Raw genomic sequence first — 18,436 nt, 5'->3', positions numbered from 1 at the left:
CTGCTCCGGCGGGTGTCCTCCTGGAGCTGAAATGTCAGGCGGGGGTAGCTCGGCGGCAGTCCGGCAGCTCAGCTCCGGGAGTACAATCCCTTTCTCCTCCATGTCTCCTCCTCCGGACTGCGGCCGATGCTTCGGTAGCAGCTCCGGCGGGGGGAGCTCGGCGGCAGTCCGGCAGAGAAAGGGATTGTACTCCCGGAGCTGAGCTGCCGCCGAGTTCCCCCCGCCATCCGCGGGGGGGACTCGGCCGCTGGTCCACAAAATCGTAGCTATGCTCTGATTGGAGGGGAGTGGGGAAGTGGGTGTTAATATTCAACTGTGCCCCCTTCCTACGTAGGAGGGGGCGCCAAAACGGACACACTCGTTTGGTAACTGTAGGCGGGATACTTTCAGGAATGCATATCTCACTCAAAAAATCATGTGACTCCTATGATCTTGAGTCCAATAAAAGTTGGACTCTGCGCCTCTGGTCCCGGGTCAGCCCCCATAAGGTCCAGCTAGACGTGTGGTGTTTTAAGAGAGGGAGGGGCTTTGGGCCAGCTGGTCTATTATCTAATGAACCCAGCAGGCAGGGGTTGACAGGGTGACCTCAGCTCGTCACTCCTGGTGGGCAGAGAGATAGCACCACACACAGCTTGTCTTCCCCTACCACGTTGAGATGGCCCCCTCTTCCCCACCACAAGGTTCTAGTCACCATGCCCCTCTGCTAGTTAACTGGTTAACCTCAGTCACCACCAGACTTCTAGTTAACTGTTTAACCTCAGTCCCCACCAGTCTGCTAGTTAAATGGTTAAATTCAGTCACCTCTTACAGTTAACTGGTTAACCTCAGTCAGCTCTAACCCCTCTGCTAGTTAACAGGTAAACCTCAGTCACCACCGGCCCCCCTGCTAGTTAACTGGTTAACCTCAGTACCCACCAGTCTGCTAGTTAACTGCCCAACCTCAGTCACCACCAGTCCCTCTGCTAGTTAGCCAGTAAACCTCAGTCACCTCAAGCCCCTCTGCTAGTTAACTGGTTAACCTCAGTCAGCTCCAGCCCCTCTGCTAGTTCTTCTTCTTCTTCTTTTGAGTTTATTTGGCGGTTGGCAAACCAATATGGTGCATTACCGCCACCTACTGTTTGTTTTAGAGCTTCGATGGAGGTTATACGTTATAAACTATGCAACAACAAACAAAAGTAAATAAACAAAATCATATAGATAGAAAACCACAGATTAAATTATAATCTGTCAAATAAACCTGTTGCTTTTAGATAACTCAATACATGTTTCCATGCTGGTGGTCTCAGTGAGGAAAAGGAGAGTAAACCCTCTAAGGTCAAGCTTGTTTGACCCAAAGCTTTAACATTTTTCAACAGCTCCCTTCTCTCCAAATTGTACGCTTCACATTGTAGTAAAACATGCTCCACTGTTTCTCTTCCATTACATTTTGGGCAGACCCCTGTTTCATGTTTGCCTATGATGTTCAGACTGTGGTTAAGACATGTGTGCCCTATGCGTAGTCTTGTGATGATAACCTCACATCTTCGGTCCCTCTGCTAGTTAAAAGGTAAACCTCAGTCGCCACCAATCCCTCTGCTAGTAAGCTGGTTAACCTCAGTCACCACAAGTGTGCTAGTTAACTGGTTAACCTCAGTCACCACCTGCCCCTCTGCTAGTTACCTGGTTAACCTCATTCACCACCAGTCCCTCTGCTAGTTAACCTCAGTCACCACCAGTCCCTCAGCTAGTTAACCTCAGTCACCTCTGCTCTGGGTGCCTCTGAATCTGGAGGCCTGTTTGGGAAGATGTATCCCGCTATATTTCAAAGTTAAAAGATTGGCCTCTCACTAATGAGCTGTCAGCTGATAGGACGAAACATGGGGAAGCTTCATCCAGGCACCGGGGGCCAAAGATAGAGCCTGACCCCTCCCACGCAGGAGGGTGAAGCCTGATTCAACGTCAGGGGGTTCGCTGCGTATCACTGACAGCAGCACAAGCAAACCACAATAACCCAACCGTTTGAACAGGATGTCCACCAAAGCCACAAAACCCAGATTCCAGGGCGGGCGTTGAGAGGGGAAACGAGCTGCAGCTCCTGATCCTGCTTATCAGGACCGCCAGCAGCAATGGGCCTGAGGAGAAGACCAGGATAAAACAGATGTTTTCACAGAGACGAAGATGATTGAGAGTTAAAGACGCCGGGACACTCTCAGGAGGATGGACAGAGGACACGTGATCTGGATCGTTCTGCTTTCTGTTATCCCAGGTGAGAAGGCCACGTTCATTTACTTTATGTCTTGAGTAAAACATATCTAATTTATAATAATACATTATTACAAAAATGCAATTTCTGCTTTCCAATTTGTTTATTAATATATGATGTGTTTTTCGTCATGTAACTATTTTTATGAAGAATTATTAGGAAGGATGATTTAATCATGTAGTTTTTGTCACTAATGAAAACATAAACACAAAAGCTGCTGTTAAAGTCCCCATTATTACGACACTGAGACATAAACTACCCATCCAACCCTGTTTATTGTGTGTAGGCTGCTAATCTGCCCATCGGCTAAAATTAAGGCCGTAGGCCTAAAGTTTGTGACATGAAAGAAAATTCAGATTTGCTATGAAAAGAGAGAAGGTTTTCAGAGAGATCCAACGAAACACGTCGACCACCGTGAGATACTGAGGTGTTATCTGGACCACCGTGAGATACTGAGGTGTTATCTGGACCCAAGCAGGCAGGCCGGCTGCATGGCCGGCGGGGGATATCTGTGCCTCGTGTCACGCCCACGCCACGTGCTCAATCCTGCCGGACGGCTCGGGCCATGCATGCATCTGCATGTACGGCTTCATCGGGAACGGGAGGAGCCTCTGCCAAGGTATGGTCACCTTCCTCCCCTGGGGGGTTAGATCAGCCAAGGGTTGATGTAGCTCCTAGTTCTCATCCTCATCGGCAGACTCTCAGTCTAGTCCTACAAGTTAGTCTGGGACCAATCAAGCCATTGATACAAATTGGTATAGTAGCTAAGTAGCTATAAGAAACCGAACAAATGCTCTGGGAAAGGTTGTGTTGCTCAATGGAGCAAGGTATTTAAAACTTAGGGTTATAGGCAGGATTTTTTCTGGGACCAAACATGCTAAGAATGTAAGCACTCACGGCATTGCAAGGTACTTTAGAAAAAAATCTTCCACGAAAAGAAATGCACATGGATAATAGACAAGATAATAGAACATTGACTTGTCTCAACCTGAAACATGTCTTCAGATTAATATTCTGGAGGCTTGCGTGTCATTTGTCACTTTCCAGATGAGCTATTGTGTGTGTGTGTGTGTGTGTGTGTGTGTGTGTGTGTGTGTGTGTGTGTGTGTGTGTGTGTGTCTGTCTGTGTGTGTGTTTGTGTGTGTCTGTGTGCTGCGTATGTGTGTGTAAGTACGCACACTACGAAAGAGGCTGAATCCCCCTCTTTAGTGAAAAGGTACAGAAGAACATGATCGCTGAATTTGACAGGGAAAACCAAGATGCTTTAAATCTTGCTGTCCTAATTGTGTTTTTTATGCACCTCTACTGATTTCATTGACTGTTATTCCCATTTCAACATATTAACTTACTCTCACTATGTGTTGAAAATGCGTAACACGTCCAACGATGACCTCTGTGAAAATAAAAATGAGAACAGATGTATGAAGAAAACCATGAACTGATGTTGTCTGGCGCTGGGCTCTCAGACAAAGACGAATGTCAGATCGGAGCGAGGAAGATCTGTGGCCCCCACGCCGCCTGCCACAACACCGTGGGCAGCTATACCTGCACCTGTATGGGGGGCTTCAGACCCTCTAACCACAGGACCACCTTCACCCCGAACGACGGGACGTACTGCCAGGGTGAGGGCGTAGGGCTCCTCACACCTTGTGGGGGGGTGAGTTGTGTGTCTGTGCCTGGTGTGTGCGTGTCATTATGCAGCAGGTTAGGCATTCGATTGTCTAGCCTGCGGAGAAGCTGTTTTAAACGGTATTGAACAAAGCTATTTATGTCTATGTAGATCGATATGTCCATTCCCAAACTGGCTAACCCAGTGTCGTGCACCTCTTGTGCTCCTTTCTCTTGGCCAGACATTGATGAGTGCGGGAGGCACCCTGCGGTGTGTGGAGAGGGGGCGCGCTGTGTCAACCTGGAGGGGGACTTTGAGTGCCGCTGCCTCCTAGGTTACAGAGCGCACAACGCCTCAGATCCCTTCCAGCCCCTCAGGGACAAGGGCTCCTGCAAGGGTGCGTGCTTCTGTTCACGTTTTCATTCCACTTCAATAAGAAGGGTTTGCTGTTGACCTTAGAGGTCTATTCATTTCTCTTGACTTTTCTCTCCGGGTGAGTCATGCTCCCTGTAAGCTGACTTACAGAAACCTGCAACCAGCCGGAGTCCTGTTGCCTTGGTCTAAACACAGAGTTCTCTCCTCTTCTCCAGTGGTGGACTGTGGCCCCCCTCCCGCCGGAGAGGCAGTGCGGGTGCTGTCCACCAACGGCACCGCCTACGGCAGCGTGGTCCTCATGGGCTGCAAGGATGGCTTCCTGTGGAGACGGGGAGACAACTCATCCACATGTGGGCCGGACGGAACCTGGAGCCGGCCAGCCCCGCTTTGTCAAGGTAAGACAGCGTGTTGGGCAATTTAATTATATGAGATGTTTGTCGAGGTCAGAGAGCATGTTGTTTAGGAATGTTTATCAAATGAGATGTTTGTGGAGGTAAGAAAGCATGGTGTTGAGGCCTGTTCATTATATGAGATGTTTGTAGAAGTAAGAAAGTATGTTGTTGAGGTCTGTTCGTTATATGAGATGTTTGTGGACGTAAGAGAGCATGTCGTTGAGGTCTGTTCGTTATATGAGATGTTTGTGGACGTAAGAGAGCATGTTGTTGAGGTCTGTTCGTTATATGAGATGTTTGTGGACGTAAGAGAGCATGTTGTTGAGGTAATGTAATTATATGAGCACTTATTTTTTAAGAGGTTTAGAGATTAATGATATGTTGGACATCACTATTGTTGATGACAATAGTGTTGTATTTTTAAATATGAGCCAGTAGAGGTGGACTGTGGCTCTCAGCTCTGACCCTGTTGGGCCCTTAGAGGTGGACTGTGGCTCTCAGCTCTGTCCCTGTTGGGCCCTTAGAGGTGGACTGTGGCTCTCAGCTCTGACCCTGTTGGGCCCTTAGAGGTGGACTGTGGCTCTCAGCTCTGACCCTGTTGGGCCCTTAGAGGTGGACTGTGGCTCTCAGCTCTGACCCTGTTGGGCCCTTAGAGGTGGACTGTGGCTCTCAGCTCTGACCCTGTTGGGCCCTTAGAGGTGGACTGTGGCTCTCAGCTCTGTCCCTGTTGGGCCCTTAGAGGTGGACTGTGGCTCTCAGCTCTGTCCCTGTTGGGCCCTTAGAGGTGGACTGTGGCTCTCAGCTCTGACCCTGTTGGGCCCTTAGAGGTGGACTGTGGCTCTCAGCTCTGACCCTGTTGGGCCCTTAGAGGTGGACTGTGGCTCTCAGCTCTGACCCTGTTGGGCCCTTAGAGGTGGACTGTGGCTCTCAGCTCTGTCCCTGTTGGGCCCTTAGAGGGGGACTGTGGCTCTCCTCGGACCCCGCCTCATGCTCACATACTGCACTGGGACCAGACCTCCGGGCTGGGCTCACTGGCGCTGAACGGTTTCACCCTGGACATCAGAACGTGGGAGGGGAGCCTGTCTCAGTGTGCAGCCCTAGTCGACAATGGGAGGGGACCATGCTCTGCAAAGGTGCCTCTGTCCCATTACTGTTGCACCTAACAATGGATGCTAGAGCCTTAATAAAGGCACTGTTATTAACATATGTGGTGGTAAAGCCGTAGTAAATTCACTGTTACACTTAACATATGTGGTGGTAGAGCCTTAGTAAAGGCACTGTTACACTTAACATATGTGGTGGTAGAGCCTTAGTAAAGTCACTGTTACACAAGTATTTTGAGTCACCGTTTAGTCACGTTTAACTGTCCAGTTGAGGCCTCTCCATAAAAACTATCACCATTCCACTTCTTCCACAGTGAAGTTCGCTGTCTTAACCCAGTCAGCCCTGTGGTGGGAAGCGACAGCTTGACGTGGTTTTGGTTAATACACACACACAAATACATTATCCTGTACGTATGAGGTCCTGGAGATAAATAAGCCCGTCGAGGAACAGCTCTCTGGTGGTTGGGCCAGAATACTGTCCTCCACTTGAAGGCCCTAGAAACATGGCACTTAAAACTTTGATCAAAGTTAACGGGGAGAAGACACACACACTGCTATCTGAGATCCAGCATGCATGTCATTAGGGTTGGGGTTATGATAGGCCTATTACTAATTGCTCCTGTCCTGCGCTGATTAACCCCCATGCAGAGCTGAGTTGTGGAACCCCACTAATCGTCCCTGGAACTAAACGGATGTGGGACGGTCGCAGCTCAGCGGGCAACAAGGTGCTCTATATGTGTTCTGCCAGCTATTACCCGGAGAGCGGACAGGGCAGCGTTAATTCAACATGTTCTGAGACCGGAGAGTGGGGACACGTGCCTTTAAACTGCAGAGGTACCGTGCTCATTGAACACTTTACTTCTCCTTTTCATGCAATGTTTGCTTTTGATCAGTTTCTTGTCCCTATAGAAGTTCCAACGATCCAAACACTTGTTTAATGAGGTATTTTTACCCTGCCAAGCTGGTACTGTCACGGCTTGGCACACCCTGCAATTTAACTGTCTTGCCTGTGTAAAACCGAGTGGGTATATTCCCCCTTCATCAAGGAGACGGATTGCTTGGTTCACTGGAGCAGGCGGGATTATGTGAGGAGACTAGACCGCTTTAGAATAATTAGCCTACTCAGACTGTTTTTATTTTTATTTTATTCAAGCCACTCGCATGCAAGAATGAGTAGATGACATCTGAGTGTAAGCTACAAATGCAATTAACTATTTACAAGTGTAAAAATCAAACATATTCTTTATTTGTTGACCTTTATATCCCAAAAAAAGCCTTGTAAGGAAAGTTCCTCTGCTACTTTCTCGTATATCACACTATCTTCCCGCCTTTATTAAATGCGACTGCATCCCCTCTCTCCCATGATGGTCAGCAGGTCCCGGATTTCACAGTCTCTCCAGTTTAAACTACTCATGTTGATATCGCTGCGTCATCAACACCTCTATTCAAGTCCCGCCCTTGGTACCGCGATACCGTCTAATCGCATTTCCATGAATATGAAATCTCCAATGTGTCTAGAGTTCGAGAGGGTTAATTGGGTTGCAAAATCAAGCCTGTATATTTTACCTCGGTCAGTGTAAACGTGGACCATGCTGGGAAAAAGGTGGGTATAAAACGGGCATATTTGGCAGTTTAAAAAATACTCAAGTCAGACATCTGGCCTAGAGTGTTTTTAGGGGGAAATCCACTGCTTAATGAAAGTATAGTGTTGGATGAAGCTGTGCTCATTTGATTTGATGAAACATACAATTTCATACGGGAATAATTTTCCCCTTGATTGGTGCAGTGGAGTCAACCCATCCTGAACACGAGATGGCGCAGCTATCTCCTGAATTCTTCCACAATGTTGCAGTGTGACATGACACATTTCTAATGATTCAAATATTATTTACCATCACATTCATCCGTTCATCATCCCGGACCCCAGCTAGGTGTAGGCTCACTCCATCGCTGGCCCATGCGGAGGTGGCCTCGTACAACAGTAGCATGACCGTGCATCGCTGCGTGGACGGATACCGCAGCAGCAGAGGGAGCAGCGTCTCTGTTTGTGGCAATGCTGGGCAGTGGCAGAAGGCAACACTGAAGTGCATAGGTGAGAGGAAAAACCATGGCCCATCGGCGATATTCAATGCATTTCAGGAAAGCAAATGGGGTTGGGGTACACACACCAAAAAACATGGGGTAGGGCGAATCTATACAAAGTCAATGCAAAGACGCGTTTAGAGGCGAATGTTCACTACGGCACGAACACCCTGGTTCACCCGGAATTAGCATGATTCTACTCGTGCAAACATTCGCTCCAGTCGAAATAATTGAACTTGGCCGCGAATTTCGCGTGATGCTTGGTCATGGACCCCAAACGTTCACCCTGAAATCCAGAGTGACCCGCAACATGGAGGACAAATTGATTGTTGCCGTTTGCACACTCCCGGAGCTCTACATCTACCTAATTCATAATATAATATATAATGTATATAGATATTATAAGGGCCAAAAGCTGTGTGCGCCTCCGGAATATATTATGAATTTAAATTGACTGTGTCGGGGTCTAGACTGATAGTAAGGGTTATCTTGGCCACGGTTGAGAAGGAATTGGCGGAAATAAACTTTGGCTTTGACTCCGCAACATGGAGGAGAGGGGTATTACTGCCGTTTGCAGACTCCTGCCAGAGCTACCGCTCGAGCTCCCAGACTCCCACCGGAGTTCCCGGACGTGGACTCACGCCGAAGTCCCCGGACTCCTGCCGGAGCTCCCGGACTCTGGCCTGAGCTCCTGGAGTGTTTGAGAATATCTTATAGATATAGAACACTTCTTGGACGTCTCTAGTACTTCCACAACACGTAAAGACTCGTAGTGGTGGTAATGTCGGCCATGGTTGAGAAGGAATTGGCAGAAACTTTGGTGTCACAGGGGAACTTGAGGATCAAACTTGCGCAAATCACTCCCGCGAGTAAAGTCCGACTACTCGCATAAGCTAACAGGCGAACACCCGACAAAATTCGATTTTGGTGTGAACGCACGTTCGTTTACCAGTGTTATAACTCAACTCAAATTTTCAGGCCAGTTACTTTACATCATGTTAATTCATCTGTTATTGAACCGATCGCTTGGGTGCCAGTGTGATTCTGATGAGCAGCGATGGTCAAAGAGTGAACAGTCACCAGAGTCGCCATGTCCAATAGTCCAAAAACTCACTTCTTACGTCTTTTCTTTGCCATTTCTCCTTGACATCCATTTTAAGCTAATGAATCGCTGGGCTAATTGCAATCGCATAATCATAACATGCTAGCTAATTACCTGCAGCACCTTTAAGTCAAAGTTTAAATTGTTCTGTCCTTTTAGATTAATTTGCGACCAAAAATGAGTAACATGATTGACAATCGGTTTCTATTTGAAAGCTTATCTGTTTAGCTGTCATCATCTTCAGCATCTGTTCACTATCGTGTAGTAATCAATCCAACCAAATCTATTATAAGCATATTGTGAATATTGTATGATACTGCCTGCTTTGTAATGATGTGGTGCTTCACCAGTACATTCAGTTGAAACTTTAAGTAACCGTAACCTCGTTACTGGGACTTACCCATGGCTCCCTAGAATGACCACAATGATCTCTTGTAGAAATCCAATGTGGAGAACCTTTATCTAAACCGCATGCAAGGATGTTGTGGGACAACGGTACCCGCGTGGGCAGCGTGCTGCACTACCAGTGTGAGGAGGGCTACCGCCCCTCCACCAACCGCCACTCCCCCTCCACCAACCGCTCCGTGTGCGGAGTGGACGGACAGTGGGAGGAGTCAGACCTGCGCTGTGAAGGTATAGCTTGACTTCAGTTACACACACACACACACACACACACACACACTACCCTGTACATATGAGGTCCTGTAGATAGCAACCACCCGCCGAGGAACAGCTCTCTGCTGGTCAGACCAGAATACTGTTCTCCACTTGAAGACCCGGGAACCAAGACGCTTCAGACTTCCTCAGAGGGGCTGAGCACTAAGAAACATGTGGATAAAGACACACATACACACACACGCACACACACACACACCCTGCTATCTGAGATCCAGCATGCATGTCATTAGGGTTGGGGTTATGATAGGTCTATTACTAATTGCTCCTGTCCTGCGCTGATTAACCCCCATGCAGAGGTGAGTTGCGGAATCCCACTAATCGTCCCTGGAACTAAACGGATGTGGGACGGTCGCAGCTCAGCGGGCAGCAAGGTGCTCTATATGTGTTCTGCCAGCTATTACCCGGAGAGCGGACAGGGCAGCTTTAATTCAACATGTTCTGAGACCGGAGAGTGGGGACACGTGCCTTTAAACTGCAGAGGTACCGTGCTCATTAAACACTTTACTTCTCCTTTTCATGCAATGTTTGCTTTTGATCAGTTTCTTGTCCCAATAGAAGTTCCAACGATCCAAACACTTGTTTAATGAGGTATTTTTACCCTGCCAAGCTGGAACTGTCACGGCTTGGCACACCATGCAATTTAACTATCTTGCCTGTGTAAAACGGAGGGGGTATATTCCCCCTTCATCAAGGAGCCGGATTGCTTGGTTCACTGGAGCAGGCGGGATTATGTGAGGAGACTAGACCGCTTTAGAATAATTAGCATGCTCAGAATGTTTTTATTTTTATTTTATTCAAGCCACTCGCATGCAAGAATGAGTAGATGACATCTGAGTGTAAGCTACAAAAACAATTAACTATTTACAAGTGTAAAAAGCCAACATATTCTTTATTTGCTGACCTTTGTATCCCAAAAAAAGCCTCCTAAGGAAAGTTCCTCTGCTACTTTCTCGTAGATCACACTATCTTTCCTGTCTTTATCAAATGCGACTGCATCACCTCCCTCCCATGATGGTCAGCAGGTCGCGGATTTCACAGTCTCTCCAGTTTAAAATACTTACGTTGATATCGCTGCATCAGCAACACCTCTATCCAAGTCCCGCCCTTGGTACCGCGATACCGTCTAATCGCATTTCCAAGAACATGAAAAGTCCAATATGTGTAGGGTTTGAGAGGGTTAATTGGGTTGCAAAATCAAGCCGGTATAGTTTACCTCGGTCAGTGTAAACGCGGACAATGCCGGAAAAAAGTTGGTATAAGACGGGCATATTTGGCAGTTTAAAAAATACTCAAGTCAGACATCTGGACTAGATTTATGAGTGTTTTTAGGGGGAAATCCACTGCTAAATAAAGTATAGTGTTGGATGAAGCTGTGCTTATTTGATTTGATGAAACATATAATATAATTCGGGAATCATTTCCCCTTGATTGGTGCAGTGGAGTCAACCCATCCTGAACACTAGATGCCGCAGCTATCTCCTGAATTCTTCCACAATGTTGCAGTGTGACATGACACATTTCTAATGATTCTAATATTATTTACCATCACATTCATCCGTTCATCATCCCGGACCCCAGCTAGGTGTAGGCTCACTCCATCGCTGGCCCATGCGGAGGTGGCCTGGTACAACAGTAGCGTGACCGTGCATCGCTGCGTGGACGGATACCGCAGCAGCAGAGGGAGCAGCGTCTCTGTTTGTGGCAATGCTGGGCAGTGGCAGAAGGCAACACTGAAGTGCATAGGTGAGAGGAAAAACCATGGCCCATCGGCGATATTCAATGCATTTCAGGAAAGCAAATGGGGTTGGGGTACACACACCAAAAAACATGGGGTAGGGCGAATCTATACAAAGTCAATGCAGAGACGCGTTTAGAGGCGAATGTTCACTGCGGCACGAACACCCTGGTTCACCCGGAATTAACGTGATTCTACTCATGCAAACATTCGCTCCAGTCGAAATAATTGAACTTGGCCGCGAATTTTGCGTGATCATGGACCCCAGACAACGTTCATCCTGAAATCCAGAATGAACCGCAACAAGGAGTACAAAGTTATTGTTGCCATTTGCACACTCCCGGAGCTCTGCATCTACCTAATTCATAATATAATATATAACTATGTATATAATATGATAGATATTATAAGGGCCAAAAGCTGCGTCGGCCTCCGGATTATATTATGAATTTAAATTGACTGTGTCAGGGTCTAGACTGGTAGCAAGGGTTATCTTGGCCACGGTTGAGAAGGAATTGCCGGAAATAAACTTTGGCTTTGACCCCGCAACATGGAGGAGAGGGGTATTACTGCCGTTTGCGGAATCCTGCCGGAGCTACCGCTCAAGCTCCCAGACTCCCACCGGAGTTCCCGGACGTGGACTCACGCCGAAGTCCCCGGACTCCTGCCGGAGCTCCCGGACTCTGGCCTGAGCTCCTGGAGTGTTTGAGAATATCTTATAGATATTCTAGAACACTTCTCCGACGTCTCTGGTACTTCCACAACACGTAAAGACTCGTAGTTGTGGTAATGTCGGCCATGGTCGAGAAGGAATTGGCAGAAACTTTGGTGTCACAAGAGGAACTTGAGGATCAAACTTGCGCAAATCACTCCCGCGAGTAAAGTTCGACTACTCGCGTAAGCTAACAGGCGAACACGCGACAAAATTTCGATGTCCAAAAAATTAGATTTTGGTGTGAACGCACGTTCGTTTACCAGCGTTATGACTCAACTCAAATTTTCAGGCCAGTGACTTTTCATCATGTTAATTTATCTGTTATTCAACCGATCGCTTGGGTGCCCGTGTGATTCTGATGAGCAGCGATGGTCAAAGAATGGACAGTCACCAGAGTCGCCATGTCCAATAGTCCAAAAACTCACTTCTTATGTCCTTTCTTCGCCATTTCTCCTTGACATCCATTTTAAGCTAATGAATCGCTGGGCCAATTGCAATCGCATAATCATAACATGCTAGCTAATTACCTGCAGCACCTTTAAGTCAAAGTTTAAATTGTTCTGTCCTTTTAGATTCATTTGCGACCAAAAGTGAGTAACATGATTGACAATCGCTTTCTATTTTAAAGCTTATCTGTTTAGCTGTCATCATCTTCAGCATCTGTTCACTATCATTTAGTAATCAATCTAACCAAATCTATTATAAGCATATTGTGAATATTGTATGATACTGCCTGCTTTGTAATGATGTGGTGCTTCACCAGTACATTCAGTTGAAACTTTAAGTAACCGTAACCTCGTTACTGGGACTTACCCATGGCTCCCTAGAATGACCACAATGATCTCTTGTAGAAATCCAATGTGGAGAACCTTTATCTAAACCGCATGCAAGGATGTTGTGGGACAACGGTACCCGCGTGGGCAGCGTGCTGCACTACCAGTGTGAGGAGGGCTACCGCCCCTCCACCAACCGCCACTCCCCCTCCACCAACCGCTCCGTGTGCGGAGTGGACGGACAGTGGGAGGAGTCAGACCTGCGCTGTGAAGGTATAGCTTGACTTCAGTTACACACACACACACACACACACACACACACACACACACACACACACACACACACACACACACACACACACACACACACACACACACACACACACACACACACACACTACCCTGTACATATGAGGTCCTGTAGATAGCAACCACCCGCCGAGGAACAGCTCTCTGCTGGTCAGACCAGAATACTGTTCTCCACTTGAAGACCCGGGAACCAAGACGCTTCAGACTTCCTCAGAGGGGCTGAGCACTAAGAAACATGTGGATAAAGACACACATACACACACACGCACACACACACACACACACACACACACACACACACCCTGCTATCTGAGATCCAGCATGCATGTCATTAGGGTTGGGGTTATGATAGGTCTATTACTAATTGCTCCTGTCCTGCGCTGATTAACCCCCATGCAGAGCTGAGTTGCGGAATCCCACTAATCGTCCCTGGAACTAAACGGATGTGGGACGGTCGCAGCTCAGCGGGCAACAAGGTGCTCTATATGTGTTCTGCCAGCTATTACCCGGAGAGCGGACAGGGCAGCTTTAATTCAACATGTTCTGAGACCGGAGAGTGGGGACACGTGCCTTTAAACTGCAGAGGTACCGTGCTCATACATAGTACACTTTATCACAAGATGTTCGCTTTAATCCGTCTCTTGTCCCCATAGAAGTACCAAACGCTCCTGTCTGATATTCTCCTTGTATGTTTAATTGTCAGACATCTGGCCTAGATTTTTCAGTGTGTGCTTAGGGGGAAATCCAATGCTCAATAAAGGTATGATTTGATGAAAACTTTCCTTGGGAAATCATTCCTCCTTGGTGGGTGCAGTGAAGCCAAACCATCCAAAAGAGGGTAGAGTGGAGTCAAACCATCCTGAACAATAGAGGGCGCAGTGGAGTCACACGATCCTGAACACTTGAGGGTGGAGTGGAGTCAAACCATCCTGAACAATAGAGTGCGCAGTGGAGTCACACGATCCTGAACACTAGAGGGTGCAGTGGAGTCAAACCATCCTGAACACTAGAGGGTGCAGTGGAGGCACACCATCCTGAACACTAGCGGGTGCAGTGGAGGCACACCATCCTGAACCAACCTGAACAAGAGGGTTCAGGGCTCTCCTGAACAATTCCACAATGTCATGTGACATGACACATGGGATTCCATTTGCATGATTTATTTGACCATTCTCATGGAAGGGTAATACTATTATTTACCTTTACATTCATCCGTTCATCATCCTGGACCCCAGCTAGGTGCGGGCCCGCTCCATCGCTTGCCAATGCGGAGGTGGCCTGGTACAACAGTAGCGTGACCGTGCATCGCTGCGTGGACGGATACCGCAGCAGCAGAGGGATCAGCGTCTCTGTGTGTGGCAATGCTGGGCAGTGGCAGAAGGCAACGCTGAAGTGCACAGGTGAGAGGGAAAACCCATGGGAGATATTCAATGCATTGCAGGCATCTTAGTTTACTAGCGTTATGAATGAAATGGTTGCATTTCTCTTCATTGGTTTCCTGCTGGAAGGTTGTGGGTTGGGGGTCCGATGTCTGCAGCCCACCTGTAGGCCTCCCTGAGCAAGAGGACTGATAACGCAGTGTGAAGTCATAAAGGCCCATGTGTTCTTCTGTTATCCTGCAGAAGTTAAACCAGCTGTGAATGACCTGCGCGTCTTTAATGAAAAGTGTCTGCAGTGGAGGGCAGAGAAGAATGACGTAGACAAGGAGATTTATAAGGTAAGACAGCCGATTGGCTGCTGAGGTTTGCATTTCAATTCATATAGTGTCCATTATGTGTTTCTTTGGTTAGCAACAACTGTAAATTATGCTGGTGTATGGGTGGATGAACAAATGGATCATGACTAAATGCATGCATGGCATGCATGCATTTAGTCAAGAGTCGAGTCCCACTGTGAATATCGACTGTCACATTAGATCTCTGCAGGCTCCAACATCATTCACTAATAGCCTTCACCATTACCCAATGATCCTTCTTCATCTCACATAATTATATTCCAATATTTCTCCTTCTCTCACTATTGTCTTCCCCCGTTTCACCATATGCTTAACTCTCACTTTTTTCATTTGAACATCTTTCCATAAGAAACAGGGCAGTTTTGGTGAACGAAGTAAGAGACTACAATAAGTGCCCTGAGATCTCGAGAGTGAACACTGAACTTAGAATATTGAGCGCATTGTTTTATTCTGCTAAAGTTTGAAGCCCCGCCTAAAGAGGAAGCGTCACAGCCAATCAGGAGACGCTTCATCTTATCTGAACTCTTTCCAGAGCTCAATTCGGTTTCCATGGATACTATCTCCTCATATTCGGGCGTTAGGCCGAAGCCCTTAGTGTGAGGTAGAGGTTTCAAGTAGTCGAGGTTCTGCCCAATGTGATTTGTCATCTGTTTCACCAAACCAAGACAAAAATGTTAATGTTATGCTCAAAAAATGTTGTGATGTATGGCCAGAAAGAATTTCCCGGCTGGGTGAGGGTATTATTGGGCGTTCCAGTGTTAGCCGATTGGATATTTTATGCATATATATTCCACACCGTCTACGCCGATGGAAGAACCATCACTTAATCAGCACTCCTGTCCCCTAACAGGTGGTGTTCAGAGGCACCAGAGACTATCAGGGGGCTTTCCGCCATGAGAAGAGGCAACTCCTCCACTCTTGGGACAAGTGGGTGGAGGTCTGTCTCAGTCTCCTGCCTGCCACCAACTACACCATCTCCGTCATTGCGTCATCCACCAGATTCACTGCCAACATCACCACCAGCACCAGCCTACAAGGTGCTGCTTACCAACCTATGTTGTCTCAGCCTGTCCCTAGGTTAGAAGACTCAGCCAGGTTAGTGTGTTTGCATGCCCTGGCACAAACACAGAGCAGACCCATGATCGCTGGTGGAAGAGGAACCTGATAATACTATACGACCTCTGTTGAAATACTTAGGCTGATCTATACAAAGACTACACAGGCTAATATATAGACTTTATATAAATACTATACAGGATGATACATATGAATACTAGAAAGGCTGATATATATATATATATATATATATATATATATATATATATATATATATATATATATATATATATATAAATACTACACAGGCTGATATACATACTTTAAATAAATACTATACAGGCTATACATACTATATATATATATACATATATAAATATAAATACCAAACAGGCTGATTAACAGATTGGACATTCAAAGACACAATTGGTCATAATGTGTTTTCCTATAAACGATCTATCTGACAGAGGAACAGTAAACTGTGTGGTTCAAGCTTCCATCTGAAGCCAGTGATGATGTTGACAAGTTGTCGGCCCGCTCCGCAGTGCCTCAGGCTCCGCTAGTCCTCTACCGAGAGCTGGACGCTCCCCCCGCCACCTTGAGGCTCAGGCGCTCAGCTCACACTTTAGACGCCATCAGGTAATAAATATTACATCTATAATGATATAAGAGGACATGCTGCCAGCAACCAGACTTGTGTGTGTTTGTCAGTGTGATGTAAACAAAACATTGTGTTTGCTTATCTGTGTTGCACTGTGATGTAAACGGAACACTGTTTGTTTGTGTTGCCGTGTGATGGAAACATAACACTGTTTGTTTGTTTGCGTTGCAGTGTGATGTAAACAGAACAATTGTTGTTTTTTTGGGTTGCAGTGTGATGTAAACAGAACACTGTTGTTTTCTTTTTGGGTTGCAGTGTGTACCAGGTGGTCGTGGTGCCTTTAGACGGGACTGTAGTGTTCGAATGCAGATCCCGGGGGATACCTGGCTCCTCTCAGGGGGTGCCCCCGTCCAGCCAGTACATCACAGGGCAGTTCCCTCTCGGCCACATGAACGACACGGAGATGATCTTCACCGTCGGGGACGGACGGTTCCACGGCGGCTTCTTTAATGCGCCACTCAAGAGAGGAACAAACTACTACGTCATTCTGCGAGTGGTCAGCCAGTGGAAAGAGGCGGGTCATTCGATGGGATTCAAGTCAACTCTTGAATTTATGTCAAAATATCCCAGTAATTTGGAGTTATAAAAAGTTTTATTTAAAATAGTAACTGATGACTGTTTATTTTTAGGACACTTCTTGACAGTAAAACATTTTATTTCATTTAAGAGCATGATCATGGGAAGATACAGGCAGCGGTTTACCAAGCATCTTGAAGGAGACGATTGGTAGACATGATTCTGACAGGGAGACAGAGGCAACAGAGGGGAGAGGAGTGGATGGAGAGTTTAGGATTGGCCACGGCTGAGGTCATCAATGGCGGGAGAGACAAGTTAAATTGCACTACGGAGGAATTACACAACAAAGAAGTCAGCAGATTGGCCTCAGCATCAGACCCGTGGCTACTGTGAAATTGCAAATGATCTAAACACCTATCAGTTAGAGAAAGGAAGGGAGATAGATATCTCAAGATCCAAGGGGAATGAGTGCAAATACATTTTAAATTGACTAGTAACTATATAAACAAGGTTTATATAATTTGGCTACGCTATATATTTATAATTATGATTTAGGTTTTATAGTTATACATTTTACTTAGGATTAATATTTCCACAACAGTAATATAGACAGGGTATGTTAATAGTAAAAGGGTAAAAACTTTGGAATGAAATTAACTTAAATATTACATTTTTCAGGCTTTCAACAGCTCCTGTGTTCTCTGGGCGAAAGTAACAGGTAAGAGGTGAAGTATACCTCACATTATATATCTATTATGATTATTATTATCTATTCCAATGCACATTCATCTATTATTCGTCCATTATGTGTCATTTATTTATAAGGTCTGTATGTTGACATGAATCAGGACGTATATACATGCCTGCATCATGTGTAGTTTGATATGTATCCAACCCAGGTACATCATATGTCATGAGAGTGTCCTCGCTGTTGGCTGCTGGCTCTGTTGGAGGTCTCCTGTTGGTCGTCCTGCTTGGATATATTTACATCTGGTGAGAGTCCCAGACAGTTATCCCAGTTATCCGTAATCAGACTGCTCAAATGAATAGGCCTACTATTTAAACTTTGAAAAACTCGAAGTGGATTGTAATTTGTTTCGATTGAATAAGAGATATATCTTCTTCTTTTAACAGGTTTTTCAAGAGACGTGAATCCCGTTTAAACTCTCAATAAGATGTCTGTTTTTTGGCATGATCATGTAGCCCTACATTTCTGACTGTAACCATTTCAATGTTGTGAAAAAAATGGTTAAACAATTAAAAAGTAATAAACGATGTTATTAGTGTTTGCTGGGTTTTTTTACCGATTGAAATTATTTCACATTTCAATTACTGTCCCTTTAAATTAACACA

General features: G+C 46.2%; 1 protein-coding gene across 8 annotated transcripts; it reads left to right on the top strand.

Annotated features, from left to right (window-relative positions):
- The first annotated feature begins 1,935 nt into the window (after positions 1–1,935).
- On the top strand, positions 1,936–18,369 carry susd1 (sushi domain containing 1). Of its 8 annotated transcripts, none has more exons than XR_009526314.1 (20): positions 1,936–2,245; positions 2,718–2,861; positions 3,709–3,864; positions 4,093–4,248; positions 4,442–4,621; positions 6,370–6,555; positions 7,649–7,813; positions 9,344–9,538; positions 9,878–10,063; positions 11,162–11,326; positions 12,885–13,079; positions 13,515–13,700; positions 14,351–14,515; positions 14,738–14,832; positions 15,701–15,887; positions 16,452–16,545; positions 16,823–17,081; positions 17,762–17,801; positions 17,962–18,076; positions 18,218–18,369. XR_009526314.1 is itself a non-coding variant. In XM_060054747.1 (20 exons), exons 1-20 carry the CDS (start codon positions 2,197–2,199, stop codon positions 18,255–18,257), a joined length of 2,934 nt encoding a protein of 977 aa, XP_059910730.1. In that variant the 5' UTR covers positions 1,936–2,196; the 3' UTR covers positions 18,258–18,369. The 8 variants fall into 8 exon arrangements, 7 of the variants coding, with proteins under 7 accessions (XP_059910730.1, XP_059910729.1, XP_059910732.1 ...); XM_060054747.1 differs by having other exon boundaries at positions 2,721–2,861; positions 17,983–18,076; XM_060054746.1 differs by having other exon boundaries at positions 17,983–18,076.
- The last annotated feature ends 67 nt before the right edge of the window (positions 18,370–18,436 follow it).

The sequence above is a fragment of the Gadus macrocephalus genome, chromosome 6 (assembly GCF_031168955.1).
Source record: "Gadus macrocephalus chromosome 6, ASM3116895v1".
In the NCBI taxonomy this organism is placed as follows: domain Eukaryota; kingdom Metazoa; phylum Chordata; class Actinopteri; order Gadiformes; family Gadidae; genus Gadus; species Gadus macrocephalus.
The sequence above is the reverse complement of the archived record's forward strand: the minus strand, read 5'-3'. Positions and strand labels throughout refer to the sequence as shown.

Bases quoted from the DNA above. Each gene is read 5' to 3' on its own strand.
- susd1 (XM_060054746.1), top strand. From the start codon at position 2,197: ATGGACAGAGGACACGTGATCTGGATCGTTCTGCTTTCTGTTATCCCA. The intron at 6,556-7,648 runs GTACCGTGCTCA...CCCGGACCCCAG, and splicing joins CGTGCCTTTAAACTGCAGAG to CTAGGTGTAGGCTCACTCCA. The intron at 9,539-9,877 runs GTATAGCTTGAC...ACCCCCATGCAG, and splicing joins GTCAGACCTGCGCTGTGAAG to AGGTGAGTTGCGGAATCCCA.